This window comes from Aythya marila (genome assembly GCF_965140915.1).
Source record: "Aythya marila genome assembly, chromosome: 7".
Lineage (NCBI taxonomy): Eukaryota > Metazoa > Chordata > Aves > Anseriformes > Anatidae > Aythya > Aythya marila.
In genome coordinates, this window is record NC_139048.1 from 33,016,589 (window position 1) to 33,035,527 (window position 18,939).

Below are 18,939 nucleotides of genomic sequence, written 5' to 3' on the forward strand. Positions count from 1 at the left end.
AGCAAAGACGAGCCAGATGCGTAGTGAGAATACAGCTATTTTAATAATTGAAATAGCAGCTCAGTATGTTTCTCGTTTATTATACATGGTTGCACAATCTGAGGCTGGTTAAATACAATCAGTTTTCAAAATCTCTTAGAATAGGCTCCAGATAACAACATGCAAGTGACCATGAAAATATTTGGCTTTTTTTTACTTTATTCTTTTAGATTTCCATACAGGCACTTACATGAGGGAATTAAGTTTGCTCTCAAAGATACTCATATTACGAGAAGTATTCTAGCATAAAGTACACAGAATCTTTGTCTGCTTTATCAAAGTGCCACAGTAAGAAAACAGTTCTTACAGAAAAGTAATTCAGTAATTTGCTTACTCATAAAGTAAGGTTACCAATGACACTTGCACTGAAGTTGAGAAGTCTTGGTTTAAAGGCCAAGTGAACTACAAGCGCAAGTAGCCTTCCACACAGCAGGCTTCAGTTTCTGCCCAAGCCACGTGTCTGATAACAGACTACATGCTCAACTGTGAGTAGATGAAGGCTAACTCATTTAAGCTATTTCTTCAAACACTAAATGCATACAAGATGACCAAGACAAACAAGTTGCTGTGCTAGACAAGCTTCTAACAGTTTTGAGGCTCGCCTGGCTTGAAAATACCTTTCTAGAAGAGCACAAGAAGCATGTTTACCCTCATCACGGGCTTAGATGGATGAGGAAGAGGTTGTCCTTTGAAGATGTTTTGCCTTTCCTATCAAGACAATGAGGAAAAATTGAAGACAGTAGAAGCATGAAACCAGAAGGAACCACATTTTGTGCATTCGCAAAATAATCAACGTTACTAGAGTTTATTTCATCAACGAGAGAAAGAATTACGTTCAGATACTTTACCCACTCGCCACCCAAAGGTGAAATCATGAGAACATCTCCAAAGTCACTCGTTACCGGGCAATGAACCCCCAACAGTCAGGAGCGACTCAGATGAAAGGCTTAAGGGAAGAATGGCAAAGTCAGAACTGGGGGTGGGGGCAGGGAGAGAGCAAAGATGTTTTCTAACATTCTTTGCTACCGAAATTCAAAGCTTCTTAGAAACCTTGGTAAGGTGTCTGAAGGCTCCAGTTATAGTCATAGTGCATATACATGCGGTTTGAGTTAAACCCTGTCTATTACAGTCATTAGAAGTCTTAGGACAAGTCCACCATAAACCTTTTTAGTGTGATTTAGTCATTTGCCTTACTGCCATTTCAAAACAAAACAAATGCAAATAAGCAACATCGGAAAAAGACATGCAATAAACAACATGAGAAGGGAAATGCTTTTGTTTTCACTGTATAGGTGATCAGCAAAATCAAATACACCAGCCTACCATGCATGGAAACAACTAGATTTAAGCTTACGCATATCCAAGTGCATATAACATTACCAAATAAAAGTAAATGTGCAGTATAAAATAGCTTAAGAAAGTTCCAGTGTTTGAGAAAGCACTTTATTTTAAAGGTATATACATACTTGAATGTTTAACTGAAGAATGTTTTAGTAGTATGGTAAATGCAGCACTGCAAGACGAAGGAAGACAGTTGTAATGGGAATTTTGGCCTTCTTTCCCCACAGGCTGCTGCCATCTTTAACCTGCTGAAGCATTGCAAAGTTTTTCGCCTCCTACCAGTTCACATTTCAGGTTGTTCAGCAGATGCTTGTGATTCTGGAGATTCAAATCGCTGGTGAAAGTTTGTTCGTTGTTTCCTCAGCTTCTCAGGCGCTTTTCTCCATAAAATTATTTCCTGTAGGAGGAAGCAAACACTTTTGAACCAGCCACTTACCATTAAGCCAGAAGTATCAACTATCATTAGGATAAATTCCTAGACAGAATAGGAAAAGGCTTTTGAAAAACCTCTGGATCCCCGTATTTTCCATATGCACTTCCTGTTATGTAGTTAACAGAAAGATGACAATTTACATATTTAGTTACTGCCTGAATACTAACTTATCAATACTGAGCAGTCACTTCTTCCTTAACAATCCTACTCCTCCGTCTGATGCTATTTAGAAGGGTCAAGAGATTTTTCTTCCTCCTTTTCTGAAAATCCCAAACCCATCATAGCTGTTGTATGCTCCAGTTACCTTCCATTTCCCACATACACCAACTTGTCTATTCTTTAGAAGAAAAATATGTTGTCACAATCCACATGGCTTCATTCCAGTGACCTTTTTCATTATTTCTTTCCCCTAACGGGTCCTCAGCTTTTGTTAATTTCTCAGTAAATTATCTTGACCTTACTACAGTTTTGAACCTGAGATAATGCTGGGAAGGGACGTTATCTGCAGTAGGTAGAAAAGAGCGAGCACGGAAATGCATCGATAACTTATTTTGGCCACAAAGTATATTGTCTGGATTCATCTGATTCGTGTCAGTATGGCACAATGCTAGGGCCACATGGTATGATGAATGCGACCTTCTGTCTTACATACCCTTGTATAACCACAAGTCAAAGAAAAACAGAGTGGTTAATGTATATAATTCTTGTATCTTGCAAAGGAATGTTTCAGCAATTCGTGTCAATAGAGAGCTTGAAGGGAAATGTATTTATAGGTTTTTCCTTGAAGTCTCTGATATCTGGGGGGTTTCAGAATAACTGCTAACTATTATGACTATTGCATGGGACACTATGCAAGTCTCTGATATCTGGCCAGGAGATTAAGGAGACGGGGAGAGCTGAAAAACAACTAAAAGACAAAGCTTGCAGGGGATGTTGCACAAGTCTCTGCCATACAGCCAAGTTGGACAAAGGAAAAGGACAAGAGGGAGGAAGACTATGAGCCTTCAGCATGAGAGACCCCCAGAGAGACCACCAGAGACTGATATGCATGCTCCAGTGGGAGGGTTTGGATTCCAGAAACTAATTATAATAACCCTGTTTTTTTAAAAAAGTAGTAATGAATATGTATTAGCCTAGGAGCATAAAAATCAGCTGCTTGATGTAACTGGTGTGCGTCTTGGTGGAGGAGACACTCCCGGCACACCCAGCGCTGTTTGCTTACCTCTATTCCTTTAATAAATTGTAAACTTTGATTATAGTCCTATTTTGAAGACTGAGCCATTTATTACATTCACAATACGAGATTGCTTTAAGGCACTCAGCATTATATCCTTGCTGAAGTATTATCTGTCATACCTGACTTCCTCCTGGACCTCCTTCAGCAAGCTAATATTTTCTATATGGCTTCCAATACATTCAACAGCAAAAATATTTATGCCATACACAAAGCATAGCTGAATATACACTCTAATGTACAGAATATCCAAAGCAGCATGCAAAACACCCCAGAATTCTGCAGTCAAATCCCTTTAGACCATACCTGTTGTTTAAAGTATCGTCTGTCTTCTTCATCCACAAGCACAAGATTTAAGAAGTACCTCACTGAAAACTTCTTGTTCACATCTCTCATTGTAGGAGTTGGGTCATAGCCCGCTAAGAAGAGTCTGATAGGAATCGATTCACCTTGAAAAGGAAAGCTGCAATTAGTTCCTGAAAACTGGGTAATGTTAACGGTCTCGGAAGCCATGCGAAATAAAGGCACCTTCCCAAGTTCTGTGCCTCTTCTTTCTGCAGGGGAAAAGGGAACACCAGACTTCCAATATATGAGGCAAGAGGACAAGAGTCCTCTCACCAGTAAGTCACTTGCACCTCATTAGGTTTCAGATCATTTAAGAGCCTTCCACACAGTCATCAGAACCAGCTCCCACTAGCAGTAGCAAGCAAGTGGAAGTCTAGATTAAAATTTGATCACACTTAGATGAGACCTAAATTACACTATCTTGTGCTACTGAAGCACCTTCACAGTACTGCTGCCACCTATGGCATCTACAAGCATTTGCATGTCTGAGTCCTGAAGTCAGGCAGTAACTGCTCAGAGCTGGAATGCTTGAATAAAAATTAGAAAAAAAAAAACAAAAAAAACCACACTCAGGTGAGTATGAAATCAGAGGCGGAAGCATTTTTGTCAGTAGAAGCGTGGTAACCAAGCAGGACAAAAAGAAATTGCATCTGGAACTCTCTACAGCTGATCTACATCAGAGAGTCAGGTTTAAACAGAAGTGATAAATAGATCAATCAGAATTTTCAATGGTAAGTGTAAGAATTACTAGGGTCCCAAGTAAAATTCTTAGTTAGTGAAAATGCCAGTTTTAAATAGGAAAATCCAATATTATTACAGCAACATAAGTAGAAAGCTGTTTTCTCCAAGAAGAGTTTACACAAGTCTCATAACCTACATATTTTTAGGCAGTTAACTACGAACATTTACCCTTCAAAATACAATCACAAATATTTACCTTTAACTGGTGCGCCATCCATTATTTCATACTTGGCAATGGTTTCAGTCTCTGTTGTGGTACTCGGTCCTGATAAAACAAGTTATCACTCTGAGAACACATGCTTCAGTTTTAAACATATTTACAAAGCTTTATCACAGCAATTTCTAGTCTGCAGCATTTAAATTACATACCACCAGATTATTTTTTGCCTTTATTTTGTATTTAAGTAACACACAGCTAAAGTGAGCAAAGCCAACTCCTAGACAGAGTAACTACTCTTTACTATCTCCTCCCAGCACTGACACAGAAGAGGCAGTAGCCAGTGCCTCGAGGGAGCCCTCAGTATGCAGGCTTTAAATAAAGGACTAGCATGCAGGGTAAGGTTTGTGAAACTGTTCTGTTCCATGGGCAGTGCTAGTGCCTGACTCTGGTAGGCCACAACCAGACTAGAAACTGAAGGAGTGGCCATCCAGCACAAGAGCCACCTTTCTCCAGTGCCTGGGATGCAGCACTACCTAGTTTAGCCACAAAGCAAGCAATGAAGTAGAGCTCTCTGCTATTCCTCTCTTACTACAGAGACATCCTTGAATCTCCACGCGAACAACTCACTAGGGCCCCAGCCACTCGGGAAGGAAGTCGTGAGCCACAACCTTACTGCCTTCCTAGTCCCACAGTGTGCAAGCCCAATCTGCAATAATCGAGCTGTTTCTGCCTCAAAGCCCCTAGATGTTTTCATGATATCAGCTTTAGGCTGCCTGAAAGTAATACATTTCTAGAGCAGAGGAGAGATTTCATGCCACTCTTTACCAAGCCCACTTCACTAGCTTTACTCTGCAGAGGCAGAGAGGTCTACAGGATGCATTTTGCACCTCTTCCCTTGTTTGTTATCTATCAAAGCTGCTTAAGCTGCTGTATATTTTTTGCAAAAGGTTCCATTTATGTTGGTTCAAGTTCGTGAGGCCAGCCTAACGTCAAAGCCCCAAGACAATGCCACAGACCTCAAGTATGATAACTGCAGCACAAAATGCAAATAGTAGTCAAACATCAAGTAAGGAAGAAGCCCATCTTTTGGGCTTTGCTTCTCTTACCAATTCCAGTAATCTCCTTTTTGATCAGCTGCAACTCCATGTGCTGAATTTTTATTCTCACTAAGAGGAAATAAATTTTCCCAACAATGACGTCCTTTAAGTGATACCTTCAAAAGAAGGGAACAAGAGGGGTTCGTTAAATTAAAAAAAAAAAAAAAACACTTTTACACCTTCTTCAATCAATTTCTACAGGCAGTTACCTTATCCGCCCTTTCATTACTCAGACCTCACTTCCCCACCAAGCTAAGTATCTCAGCCACACTGGTGCAATTAACACCTTCCATCACTGCAGTATTGCTAAATGAAGTACTGCAGTTTTATTCAAAAATCATAAATGCAGAAATCAAGTCTTAAGCATCTGCAGTGACCTGCCTATTAGCACTGAAGGCAGAACAGAGAAGAAAAGCCATCATAATTAGTAACCAGACAGCTCAATACCAAAATCACCAAAAGTGTCGCTTTCCTTTTCAACTCCCTAGTGCCACACTGTTCATCAAGTATTCCATATCCTACCCTTTTCTACCAAAGTATTTACCTGAACGTGCTTCATTCTAGAGTTCCACTTACTTTGACTTATTGTATTCAAACTCTATATGAAGACAGTCTTCGATGCCTACTTCCATTTTAATGGAGTTGTTTACATCCGGGTAGGTAGCAAGCTGGTGAACAATCAGATCGTATTCTTTCACCATGTCTGACAGTCGTCTCACTATTGTCACTTTTAGAAAATACCTAGAAAGCAAGCCATAAAAGGTAACCAGAATTACATAAGCAAACATCTTCATGTTCTGACATACAGATCATTCTTTCAAAGACCACAGTAAATTATCTTTAAGACCGAGCAGAAAAGAAAGACACCAAAATACAAGACAGTGCTTTTAGGTTAAAAAAAAAAAAAAAAAAAAAAAAAAAGTTGTTTTTAAAGGGAAAGATACAGACTGTTTTTATTTGATTGACCTGAAAGAGTTTGATCTATACAAACAATATCGTGTTGTAATATGAGCAATTCCAAATAACATAGTAGAGGCTATTCTCAACACCATGAAACAGGGCACAGTACTCACTGTTAAACATGATTTGAAATCCAAGGTGTGGGGAGGTATGAAGGTGACAAGCACAACTGCTAAGTTATGAAATATCCAGCAGGACAGGAGGGGAGAGGAGACCTAGGGGTTACAAACCTCAGTCGGACGTTGGCACCAATGTATGATTCATATGGCTTCTCAACCTGCATGAATTCAAAGTCATAGTTTCTGCTCTGGGTCAGTTCTCCAGGTAAGGCAAGTTCCTTCACTAGGTTCACAAATTCATGGGTATTGCTTTTGTCGTTGAAGAGCTCTACAGTTGAGGAAGAGGAAAGGAAAGTGGTTTTCAGCATTTATTTTTAGCAAACAAAACTGTCCCTAATTTGCCAAGAGCAGATGGGAGAAGACAAGAGCAAGTAATTTGATGTGAGCAACACATTTAACCAGATGTTTTATCCGGCTTTTCAAAGTTACCTTCTGTTTTAGCAACTTACAGTAAGCATTCCTAAAGAGCCAACCACAGTGAAAAAGAATACATACTTGAAGCTTCACTAACATAGGATTTATTCTTTCCTCCCTTTCTTTAAATGACAGTTTAGCTAGCTTTATCAAGTATTTCTTGCCTTGCATCCTTTGTAAAGGCCATTGCTCAGTTTTGGCTGATGATGTGTATTGCTGGAAGTACAAAACTTAATGGGCTAATCTTGCTTTGCTTAAGGACATGCCGGTGATCCTAAACTGTACCCTGCAGGCCAACAACGCCTATCAAATGGTTCATCGTGACCACTGGTATAAGTTGGTCATTTGAAAACAAGTTCTTAAGACATAAGCATATACACACCAGTATCACACAGGAATCACATCTCCAGTCACTAGGAGAGATGGCCAGACCACTGAGATTATTATTCATCTGTAGCTCTGTGCCATGCAATCCTCACATTGATAAAAAGTTAGAGAACTATAATATCGTCATTGAAAGACTACCCACTTTAGTGCATTATAAAAACTGCTCCACAATTCACACCTAAGAACATCAGGTAAGAACATAAGCGGCAGTTGAAGTGGTTGTGCACAGACTGAAGCATTCCAGAAGAGAATAAACAAACACAAACTTGACAGTTTATCACTGCAAATTTGACAGAAACTTATATGTTCACTAGTAACTGCTTATTTTCTGCTACAATCAGAAAGAAAAGGTGTGCTTTGTTTGCTATGACAAGCATTTAAATAACAAAAGGTCTGTTTCTTGTTGCATGTCCACTATTTTTTGTGCCAGTCAGAGAAGTACTCAGAAGAGCAGGTTTAAAATATGCTTGTGACATGCAGCTAAAGCTAGTCTCCATGTAGTGCAGAGAGAAGTCACTCTAACAGCATGTTTTTTGTATTAACTGTATTAAAACTTGAAAGGATACAAAGAATTATGAACAAGTAAAATAAGCAGTGGCTTAAGCCACTCCTGTGCAGATTCTTGAGAATTTCTAAACTTGCAGCACAAGAGAAAGACCCAGAAAAATATAAAAATTGATTAACTCCATCAAGTTGAAGTCATTCAGAGAATACAAATCATCCATCAGAGTAGATGAACATAGATACAACTATTAGAGGGCAGACACCAGGCTGAACAAAGCTGACATATGGGAGCTCTGTTTTTTCTCCTCGGCTTCTCAACACCTCATTTCCTTTGCACTGCTGTTCCACTCTACCAGCCTGTTATGGCTCCACTGATCAGATCCTCGAAGCATAAAGCAGCAGGTGTCAGAACTCAGTCATACTTGCTGCACAAGGGTTCACACGAAGGGTAACGAAGCCTACTGACTGAGCAGAAACGGAGCAATCTGTTAAATGCCAACCCAAAAGTCAATTTTACATCAATTTTTCAGTCAGGTTTACTTCCAAGGGGAACAACAATGCAAACAGCCTTCTAACAGAGAAAGGAGGGATTTCCGCATCAGCCTCAAGAAGCTGAGGTTATTTGGACTGCTAAGAGGTTAGACACGATCAAGGTTCTTCACAGCTGAAAACAAGATCTGGATACAGTTAAAAGATAATTATGTTTATTATGTCAATACCACATCATCTTGCTAAAAAGCACACAGATCCTGTGAAGCTTCAACATTACTTTATGTTAACAATACAAAACTACTTATTGCTTCTCTAAAAGAGAGAATAACTTGCAGAAGTGTTTTACTGTAGGCTGTCCCATCATTTCTTTTCTCTCTCTTCTTTGTCTTTCAGAGACAGAATTCAAGACTAGAATTAAGAAGTCTAGCACGATAGGTACACTTGATATTTTGGCTTGAAACCTTAAACACGAACAAAAAGCACAAGCAAGAAAAAAACAAAGTGTTTCGAGTTGGTTTTTCAAAACAGGGTCATTCACCACCTATAATTAGTGGAGAACATTCACAAGTTACAAGTGAATAGACTGAAATACATAAAGCTGAAACAATGTGCATCGTGGTTACAAGTTTAGTTTTCAGAAGTCTCGAGTGGTTCTTAATCAAGCTCTTAGCCAGAAGAAATACTTGCCAGCCCAGTTCTCCCTCACATGTACACATCTTTCCTTCCAGTGATTTTCTGACTAGCACAAATTAGTATGTCACCTGTGTTAAAATTAGTAGAATACAATCTTCCTTTGGCACTTGTCATCTATTAACCCAATCAGGTCGCAATGGTTTGGCCGAACTGCTGACAGTCACATATGCAAAGCTGCACACACCACACCCACCTAACATCCCCTTCATAGTTTCAAAACTCACCGATCTGTCCTACAAATTCAATTCTAATTCCTTGGTGCTCTAGTCTCTTCCCATGCTGTTTAAAGGAGATGTTCACCTACAAAGGCAAAAAAAGAAAAGAGCAACAGTTAAAAGTTAATACTTTCACTTAATACATGGTCTTAATACAGGCATATAGCAATTTCCTTTTTAAAAACTGCAAACTCTTCTCAACAGCACTACCTGAGCTTCAAAAGAACCGAGTCAAACAGCTCATTAAAAAATTAAGCATAACCAAGGCCCCACTAAAGCCTCTGAGAAAAATCTAGCCATCCATGAGACTGAACTCAGTAAGCAGCCTTGAAACCTTTGAGTCTCACAATTAGGAACCCAACCCCTAGCTTCAGTAGAGCTCAGAGAAGCCAGCAGTGACCTCCTTGCCATCTTTGAGGGCAGAGAGCTTCAAAACATTTGGAAGTCCACAGAAGAACTCCCATTAGATGCATTCCTTTCAAGTCAAGTGCGCTCAAATCCTTTCCTCAGCAGAAATAGAAGCATTAGTCTGAGACGAATCAATGTTTCTGCGCTGGGCAGCTACTACCAGAGAAACTCCTGTACCTTAAAATCCAATATATCATTGATATCCGAGTAGAAATCACTTGAATGGTCTACGTCCGTGATGAAAAGAAGGGAAGAGACAGAGGGAAGCTGCCCTGTAAATTACTGTTCTCCCAAAACCCCTGATCCCACTGTGCTGGTGTTAGTCAAAGCTCATCAGGCATCTCTCAGGACTTGCTGATATAAGCAAGAAGTCATTAGGTCAGTGAACATGCAAAAGCCAGTTCCTTCTGTTCGAGTTTGAGGCCTGTCTTGCAAGAGTTTCACATCCCTGAAAGGATTTTTGTAGAGAAGCAAGTTCGTAACGTGGAAAGATAACTAAAGAGCAGAAAGGTGCCCAGTGATAATCAGTCAGTCACGACTGAACTAGGTACTTAGAAGTCAGTCCTAGAACCCAATAGCTGGCCCAAGCTTCTTGGAGGAAGAGTGAATCCTAACAGAAATATTCAGAGAATGACTCCAGTAAAACCAGTGATAGCAAGGACTTCTTGTGGGGGAATTCTGAGAGATGAGGAATCCCTCTGGTAATTTTAACTGCATTTCCCCACCAAGAACTCCTGTTGACTCAACAGCCAGCTGAACTGTAACATGCTGCCCCTTTGATGTAGTTCCAGAAACCACTTCAGGGCATAAAATGTAAGGCTTAGCTTCAGGGTATGCAAAGCAGGTTGGCTGCACCAGCCAAGAATTGCTCTTACACACATGGGAGCTGTGGATTTCAGAGTTCAAGGGGAAGGGCGGGTCCAGTTTGGAATAACTTTCTTGTCAGAAGCAGTGAGAGGATTGCACATGGTTGCACAAACAGCTTATTCATAGAAATAGGAAGACCAGAAAAGATTATCAGAAACAAACATGAACAAAACATTGAAAATGCTCAGTTCTGTCGGCTGCCCGAATAACTATGGTTAAAGAGACCAGCTACAGGAAAATAGTGTTTCCTTTCAGACCCAACACAACCTGAAATGGCCATGCTTGCTTATGTTTGTTCATTTCATTTCCTGTATGCATTAGCAATCAGTGCAGTAATTAATTGCCACTCAAAAAAAAAAAAAAAAAAAAAAGAGTTACCTTTCCTGAAACAGATTCACCATCATAGAAGAGAAAATGCTTTTCCACTTTACCATCTTCTGTTTTGATTTCTGCCGTTTTCCGTGTTTCAGCATCATTAAGAATAACGTCAATCTCACAAACGGGACTGAAGAAGCCTCCAAGAAAACTCTGGAATGACAAGAATTAGGTAAATTACTTCACAGAGGACACCCCATTTTAAATGCAGGATCTACTTGCAGCTGTGCACCATATACTGGGAAAAAACACTCGTGCTTCCATGAAATTACGAAGCCATTCTTCATTAAAGACCCAAGATACAGCACTGACAGAAGACAGTTGTTCACCTAGCGAGTAACTGCAATCACGGCAACAAGCAGCAGTTGTACTTACAAAAGTGTGACATTTAGTATTAAAGCATGCAGCATAGCTACCATCATTACCGCTACCTTAAGATGCTAATAAATACTTGTTACCGTTGGAAACACAACTTTGGTTTCTGCCGCTGCAACATTTCATGGCATTTACTGTTAAACCAGCAACTTCACTTTGAAAAAATTAATCCCTTCTAACCACACGCACAAAAAAAAAAATCTTAAATTTTTTCCACCTGGGTGAGGATTTGAGCTATTACGTCAAAAATACGCATTGTTTGATCCCCACTGTAACTTACTGCGTGAACAGCAGCAACACGCTGACCAGAAGTAAGAGGAATGATGGAGCAAAGCGAGGTGAGAAGAAACAGCTATCGGGGGAATATTACAGAAGCTCCTGGCTGGCAAAGTTCAATAAGGAACTTTTATTTGCTGCCTCTTCCTACGCCCTGTAATTCTCTTCGGGAACAAAGAGAGCATTAGCGGGCTCAGGAGACAGCAGCTCTTCACACAATCTACCTTAACTACGCAACCCTGCCATCAGATGCCTCGCATGTTGTAAGTCTACCTGTAATTCTGCTCCAGGCACCGATGTGCTGTAAGCTGTAACTGTCTGTCCTCACCTTGCAGCAGCATTCTCTAGGCATCAACTTTTGAGCGTTATCAGACAAGAGAGCAGGGAAGATCATCCTTTGACCTTGCACAAACATTTCTTACGAGAAACTGAAAAACATGTTTGGCAGCTCTGTGGGAAACTCGACAAGGTTGGTGTGAAATCCCAGAGTTTTCCTAGGAATTAGGCACTAATCTGCTTTGATGTTCTGAAGCAGACAACGCTTTGCCAATTCAGGACAATGTTATGTTTTTAAGAAAGCATTTTGCTTTGAGAAGTTACACTTGGCTCTCAGTAAGAGCATCGGCTTTAGCTGGTGGATTTCTGTATAGATGTAACAGTCACCCTCGTTTCACCAATTTAACCTCAAGGAGCAAACACTCACATATTCAAGGTATTATGGGGACCTCAAGTTTTAACTGTTTGATTAGTAATAAACGGAAAAACAAATCTAAAATACAGTTTAATATGAATAGAGCTGCCTAGCAGCAGGAACACCGAGTAACGTCTCACAAGACACGGTGCAACACGGAGCTATAGGACAGCGATCCCCACAAGCCTGAACTGCCCGGGGGTTCCCTGAAGGGGCAGGCAGCCCCGGCTGCCCCCACACAGCCGTGCCCGGTAACCGGAGCCCGCTCGGGGACCCCTCAGATCCTCTGAGGAAAGCAACGGCAGCGGGGCAGCCTGAGCGCTCCCCCAAGCAGGAGAGGCCGAGAACAGGCGGAATAAAGGCTCCGGCAGCCGCCCCCACAGCTTTCCAGCCCCTTTTTCGCCCGTTTTTCGCCCGTTTTTCGGCCGTTCCCCCCCCGCCTCAGGCGGCCCCTCAGGGCCGGCGGTTGGCGGCCCCGCCCCGCCCCCACTCACCATGGCCGCTGCCCGCCGCCGCCGCGCGCCACCAGCCCCCGGCCCGCGCCCCTGTCATGTGACCCTCCGCGCCGCCACGGCACGCCCCGCCCACGCGCCCGCCACGCCCCCGCCACGTGACCCGCCCGCGGGGCGGGAAGGGGGCGGCGCATGCGCGGAGGGAAGGGGCGGGAAGGGGCGGCTGTGGGGGGAGGAGCAGGGGGAGGGGTGGTGGCGCTGAGGGGGAGTGGCGGGTGTGTGACAGCGGCGCAGCCTTCAGCCTCCATAAACGCCTTTAATGCACCAAAACAGCGCGGTGTTCAGCCCCAATAAACGCTTTTAATGTACCAAAACAAGCCAGCGACCAGCCCCAATAAAGACATGTACTGAGCGAAAGCCGTTCAGGGTTATAAGGCAAGGGTTTTTATTGAGCGGTGGCGGGGGTGGTCCCGTCATGGCGGCCGGGGCCCTAGAGGAGCAGAGCCTCCTCCGACAGCCGCAGCCCCAGCCCCGGCGGCAGCTCGGGTCCCCGGGCAGCCCGGGCAGCCGGGATGGCCTCGGCTCCTGAGCCCGAGGCCGGCTCCATCTCCAGTGCCGTGTCCAAGCCGGAGCCCGATTCCTCCTCGGAGAGCGGGAAGATGTCGCTCATCTGGTCGCTCTTCACCCTGAAACAGCAGCGGGTTCATTACACACCCACTATTTCTCACATTATTTACCAAATATCACGCTCACGGGGCCGGACGAGCCACGGCCCTGCACGCCCACGGCACTGCGCGCACTTACGGGGACGGGTCGGCCACGGGAGGCAGGATCCTGTTGGCATCGCCATGGGGCAGGAGCCAGGGCGCCTTCTCCTCGATGCAGTTGGGGGACCAGGCGTCGGGCCGGCACCTCACCCTCTTGTACCGCGCCTTCTGCACGGGGGCACCTGTGGGAGCAGCCCGCGTTAGCCGCCCGCACCCACCAGTCCCAATGTGGGTGTCGCGACGGCAAAATTACCCAACCCCACCGCCACGGCTCGGTGCCCCCCGGGCCAACGGTGATGAACAAGTCCTCCAAAATGACCAAAAGGAGAACACGGGGATGGAAGCAACAGTACAGCATCTTTCTTTCCAGTCTCGTTTAATTAAACTTGTTCTGAAGCCTCCCGGCACATCCTCCTCCTTTCAGCACTCTATGTAATTTTTCTCAGGTTCTTGGGAATATCTGTCTGTAATTACGGCTCTCTATTGCTCCATGTACTGCCACAATATGCTAGATGACTTACCGCTTCCTCCTACACTCTTCTGTCAGAGAAAAAGTCTCTCAGGTAGGATTTCCTGCCGCTTTCGCAGCATATTCCCTTTTCTTATTTATTTCTCTTAGCATCTTATGGAGGTTTTTTATAACAACAGCAGCAACAGAAGAAACAACCGCAGCCGAATACTTTGTAAATAAGCATTATACAGAAAGCAGGCTCTAAGCTCGGAAAGCTCCTTCTCAGAGCACAAACAGCAGTAGGTGCATAATGAAGGCTTCTCACTGCCATAGCCATAGTTTGCCATAGTTTGGCAAGAAATTATCCTACACATCGTTGGTAAGTGCCACTCTCTTACAAGAAAGGAATCCACAAGGCATTTGTCATCATGAATCAACATTTCCTTTTCGTTGTTTTAGTGCTGCGTGTTGCAATTTTTTCTGTACTGAATAAACCGTTTAATTTCCTCACACTTACGTCCGATTTCGTTTCCTCCCTCCCCCAAGTAGAGCAGAGGAGTTATGACATGGGGACTGCAACAGCCTTACTCTAGAGCTGCGTAACAGAATATCAGGAGATAATCCGACCCTTGACAAAGGGCTGGTTAAAAATATCTATATCGGCATATATTGGATAGATGTGTACATAGAGTAGCTTATTTTACAAAGTCTTTTTCTTAGACGGGTTGGGTGAGGGACGCAGAAATGTTCCACTAGCAAAAGGCACCTTTTCTTCCAATTCTCCCTTCAGAAAACAAGAAGCTAGCAAAGCAGGTTTCCTAAGCAGACCTCATTCCTCCCAGAAGAAGGTCAATTTGAAAGATTCTCCCTTAAATTTGGAGGCTGCTTCATTGGCCCACACTGCCTCACCCAGAAAGAGGATTACAGAGAGAACAACCGCTCGGCGTTACCTTGCGCTGTGCATCCCACAAAGAGGATTACACAAACGGCCAGGAAAATCCTCCTGCTACATCTGACTGGGAGCTGCATTTTGGCTGGCATTCCTCCTCTCCCCGCCAGCCTCCGCTGCGGCCTCGCGCTTCAGAAATACAGTGAGGCGAGGAGACCGACTTTTAGACAAGGTTTCCGAAACCTCAAACCCAACCCATAACCTGCGTCACCGCTTCCTGATTGACTGAAGTGAGGCATGTGTGGAAAAGCCCAGTGCTCCGGCCCCCCACTTCCCCACCGGGCACCGAAATCCCCACCCCGGTGCTGCCCGTGGGCAAAGGCAAACCCACGGCAAGCCCACCAGGCACACGGGCCAGGCACACATCCCTGCCCACTGCCCTTTCCTCCAGCCCACCGTGTTGTTGCACTGGCAACTTTTTCGTTGGGATTAAACCAGCCAGGCTTGAGTTTAGCCAAGAATAAATCAGGCACGAGAAGGCAACGGCAGTGATGGGTTTTTTCTTACTCATACCACTCCCCACCAGGTTAAGCCGGGCAGAGATGTGGGGGCCAGCATGCTGCCAGCACCTCCCGCAGCACCGCGGAGCACGAGCTGTCTGTGGTGAATCTATTTTTATGAGGTGGAAAGTCCACCGAGGCCCCGGCGGTGCTTCTGCTCAGCGGTGACTTTCCCTGCGATGCTCCCTCGGATTCACTGCCCGACAAGGGGCTGCGAACTCTTCCCATTTGTTTTCCATTTCCACACGTGGTTTTTCCAGCATGGGAAAACCAGGAGACTCTAAGCTAGCACGAACAGACAAGCTTGCAGGCAGCAGTTATTTGTACCGACTTCTCTACTTTGTATTTTTAGCATCAACTCCGTGTTGGTTTTTGTTTTTGTTTTCTTTGCTTTTTTTTTCTTTTCTTTTCTTTTCTTTTGAGGTGGTGCTCAGCACATCAATAGGAAACGGAGCAAACATCCAGGGTGTCGTCCCTGCCGTCACACCTCTGACTTTTCCGCTGGTCACAGGCTCACGGAACCTTCCCAGGCCCCCCCCGGGACTGGGCTGTGTCCGTGTGGGCAGGGGAACAGCTCACAGCCCCCTCTGCAACAGCGATAACCCTGAAACGTGCCATTGTGGGGCCATCGGAGCGTCCTACTGCTGCTGTGCTGCTGCTTTCAAATCACGTGTAAGGCAGATTAAGGGCTTTGCATTTTTCTAAGGCATTAATTTGGGGGCAGGGAGAGGGAGGGGGCTGCTTCTGGCCCCTTGCGCAGACACCTGGGATTCCTCCCAGGGTGCCCAAAATGCCTGGAAATAGCCTCAAAAGCAGAGAAGAAACATCTCAAAAGCTCAAGTGATGAACAACGCCTCAGTCATAACTCGCAGGGCTGTTTTATCTCCCAGTGTACCTCAGGAGTGATGAGTAATTTTTAACATCAGTAAATTGCGATCATGCTGTGAGAGTGCCCAGCGTGAGGGCATCTATCCTGCCATTGACAACGGGGGATTTAGGGCAAGAAAATTCCCTCCTGGTGGCCCCGTATCATGCAGGTACAGGGGCGAGGCGTTGTCCACCCAGAGGGGGGTCCTGATAAAGAAGTTTCTCATTCATAACTGCTCAGAAATCAGATAAAGCCCAACTGCTGCGGGGTCACTGCACGCTCAGGGGTCACTGTTATCTACACAAACATATTACACATCGCTGCGTTATCTGTAGGTCGCTGTGCTGGGGACTGGTGGTAGAGAAAGGCTACATGTGCTGAGCAGCGCTGGAAAAGAGGCTAAAGGGAGAAGGATGGCCACGGGCATCACAGCTCGACAAAGAGCTGATGAACCCAGGAGGTAGATTTGGGACCCTTGAGGGGATTTCTAAGTCCAGGATGGATCCTCCACCCTGGCTGTGGCTGAGCCCAGTGCCTGGGATGCTGGCGCACAGCAGCCCGCAGGGTACAGCATCCCTCTGCCTCTCGTGCCGTAGCCTCTTGCCTCCAAGGGCAGTATCAGGACCTGGCCCGTGAAGATAAGATCCAGATCTCACAAGAAGTCATTGCCACTCACGTGCGTTGCACAGAAATCTGACGTTTGCTGCCATCTAGATCGCGCAGAAGAGCAGCTCCCTGTTTTTTTCCCATGATAAAGGCCAACAGACACCCAGAGAGAAAAGCCACAGCTGCACGGGCACCGAGCGCTGCGGATGGTCTACAGGAAGCTGCCACCAGAGATCTTGGCTCTGACAAAAACAGAGCTCTGCCAGCCTGGGACTGGATTCATCCCATGTGGTGCTCCCAGCAAACGCTGCAGTAGAGTTAGGACAGGCTGATGGGGGCGATCACACTCAGGAGCCCCTCCTGCTAGCAGAACTTTGTGCCTTTATGGTGCAGAGCGAGGTGTGCTCTTACTAAAGCCCTAAGTAACATAGGCAGCTTGGCACCGTAAAAAATAAGACAGAGCACGTGGAGAAGTTCAGGAGAAGGATTTGAGAGTTATTTGCAAATACAGGAGGTTGTGCTGTTCCTGATCGTCCCCTCCTCTCCCTGGGCCTGCAGACCACGCTGGGCTGGTGGTCATCAGCTCCAGCATCATCCCTGCTGTCCTCTCGTCTCTATTGCACAGAACCTGATGTCACTTTTGGCCCATCAGTGCCTCCGTTATGTGCAAAGTCCTGGTTTTCTGGCAGAGGGAGGCTCTGAGCCGACCTGACTGCCTCCTCTCATGGGCTGCTCTGAAGCGTCCCTGGAGGCTGCTGGACTCCTCTGGAGACGGGCTCCAGGCGAGCAGAGTTTCATGGCCAGCACTCAGAGCTGCGGGAGAGCCTGTCCGGGAACCACTTTCTCTTCCTCTCCTCCGAGAGGGTTAACTTACAGGAAAGCATCTTGCTAATTCCTTCTTTTTGCCCCCTGTGTTTCAGACGGGGACGTTGGAGCTCTCTGACGCACGCCCTCGCTGCCCTCTCACGGTGCCCAGTGACTGACGTCTCGCTCCAACTTGCCCATCGCAGCCTTCCACTCATCACTCACCCAATTCCTTTTTGTTCTGTCAGCAAAGCCTACTAATAGCTCTAACAGCGAAATACTTGCATCACTGCTCGACGTCTCTTTCGCAGTGTCAATAAGCATGTGAGGAGACTTTCAGCATTTCTGTGCACCAGATGAGAAAAAACCTCCAGCACTAAACACGTGAGCACAAAACACCTGAACAATTGTGCTCTTCCAAGCTGCTGTCAGTCACTTCTCCAGACAAACTCGAGCTATTTTGGTGGCTGTAAAAGGGGCTGTGCTCAGTATTCCCTCCCCGCACAGTCTCTCTGGTACAACGCTCACCTCTTTGGCTGTAAATCCCCAACTGTGAGCTTTTGGAAAAGGGCAGGCAGGCAAATGGTTCTTGGTAGGAAATCACTGATTGCTCAGACATCTCGCTGGGATGAGGAAGAGCTAGACGTGATCAACTACACAGCGAAATTAAAAAGTGCCAGCAGGCACTTCGAAAGAGTTACTTGGAAGTATATGAGCCACGTTTTTAAACGGAATTCAAAATCTGCATTAATTATTCCTGGCAAGCCCTAAAGTAACCTAAAATGTTGCAACTGAGGAGGAAAAAGTTGACAAATGCTTCCAGCCACAAATTTACACACTTGATGTTAACATAACAGTCTTCACTTCTGTAACTGCAAGGCTGCGAAGGGGTCAGCCTCGGGGATGCCAGCCGAGGTGGGGGTCCTGCTGGTGGGACTGGGGCTGGTTCTGGGCATTTTATAACAAAAAGTTCCACAGAAAACATCAAAGCAGCAGTGATTATCTCAATCTTTTAGAAGAAACACACAAGTAAAGCTCATCTTCACTGAGTGCTGAGCAAAAGGGAAAAAAGAAAAAAAAAAAACAAACCAAAACAAAACTGAAATGCCTGAAGCCGTAAGTTAAGCAGATCAGCCTTGTATCTCGTTGTCTGATGTTGAGCTTAATCAGGCTCCTGCAATGTTTCCGGACGTGGGGCTGCTGCAGCGATCACACCCAGTGCCAGCTCTGCACCGATACATCGAGGCATCTGCCTGCAGATAGAGGAGGAAGTCATCGCCTTGCCAAGATCACGTAAGACTGTCCCCTGTGGGGCGCAGGGGACACATTTTCCTGATGGGAAAGGGGAAGCGAGGGCTCGCTTCTCAGTTCCCCTG

General features: G+C 45.0%; 2 protein-coding genes across 4 annotated transcripts; both read right to left on the bottom strand.

Moving 5' to 3' along the window:
* Positions 1-27: 27 nt before the first annotated feature.
* VPS26A (VPS26 retromer complex component A) lies at positions 28-12,794 on the bottom strand. 3 transcript variants are annotated; one of them, XR_014317890.1, is made up of 10 exons: positions 12,661-12,794; positions 10,828-10,977; positions 9,184-9,259; positions 6,581-6,737; positions 5,967-6,131; positions 5,400-5,506; positions 4,330-4,398; positions 3,354-3,496; positions 888-1,777; positions 28-747 (listed from the first exon to the last, which is right to left on the bottom strand). XR_014317890.1 is itself a non-coding variant. In XM_082764538.1 (10 exons), the coding sequence occupies exons 1-9, from the start codon at positions 12,661-12,663 to the stop codon at positions 1,664-1,666; spliced, it is 984 nt and encodes a 327-aa protein (XP_082620664.1). In that variant the 5' UTR covers positions 12,664-12,794; the 3' UTR covers positions 28-1,552; positions 1,660-1,663. The 3 variants fall into 3 exon arrangements, 2 of the variants coding, with proteins under 2 accessions (XP_082620664.1, XP_082620663.1); XM_082764538.1 differs by having other exon boundaries at positions 28-1,552; positions 1,660-1,777; XM_082764537.1 differs by having other exon boundaries at positions 28-1,777.
* A 245-nt stretch (positions 12,795-13,039) lies between these two features.
* SRGN (serglycin) lies at positions 13,040-14,956 on the bottom strand. Its single transcript, XM_082765485.1, has 3 exons — positions 14,787-14,956; positions 13,423-13,567; positions 13,040-13,304 (listed from the first exon to the last, which is right to left on the bottom strand). The coding sequence occupies exons 1-3, from the start codon at positions 14,875-14,877 to the stop codon at positions 13,109-13,111; spliced, it is 432 nt and encodes a 143-aa protein (XP_082621611.1). The 5' UTR covers positions 14,878-14,956; the 3' UTR covers positions 13,040-13,108.
* Between the last annotated feature and the right edge of the window lie 3,983 nt (positions 14,957-18,939).

What these genes read in the sequence shown, in the direction of transcription:
- VPS26A (XM_082764538.1), bottom strand. An exon ending in GTGAATCTGTTTCAGGAAAG is followed by an intron (nt 9,260 to 10,827) that starts GTAACTCTTTTT and finishes TTGCCTTTGTAG; the next exon opens with GTGAACATCTCCTTTAAACA. An exon ending in GGTGCCAACGTCCGACTGAG is followed by an intron (nt 6,132 to 6,580) that starts GTTTGTAACCCC and finishes CTTGCTTTCTAG; the next exon opens with GTATTTTCTAAAAGTGACAA.
- SRGN (XM_082765485.1), bottom strand. Translation starts at nt 14,877, where the DNA reads ATGCCAGCCAAAATGCAGCTCCCAGTCAGATGTAGCAGGAGGATTTTC. An exon ending in TGTGGGATGCACAGCGCAAG is followed by an intron (nt 13,568 to 14,786) that starts GTAACGCCGAGC and finishes CTGCTCCCACAG; the next exon opens with GTGCCCCCGTGCAGAAGGCG. An exon ending in CCCGTGGCCGACCCGTCCCC is followed by an intron (nt 13,305 to 13,422) that starts GTAAGTGCGCGC and finishes CTGCTGTTTCAG; the next exon opens with GGTGAAGAGCGACCAGATGA.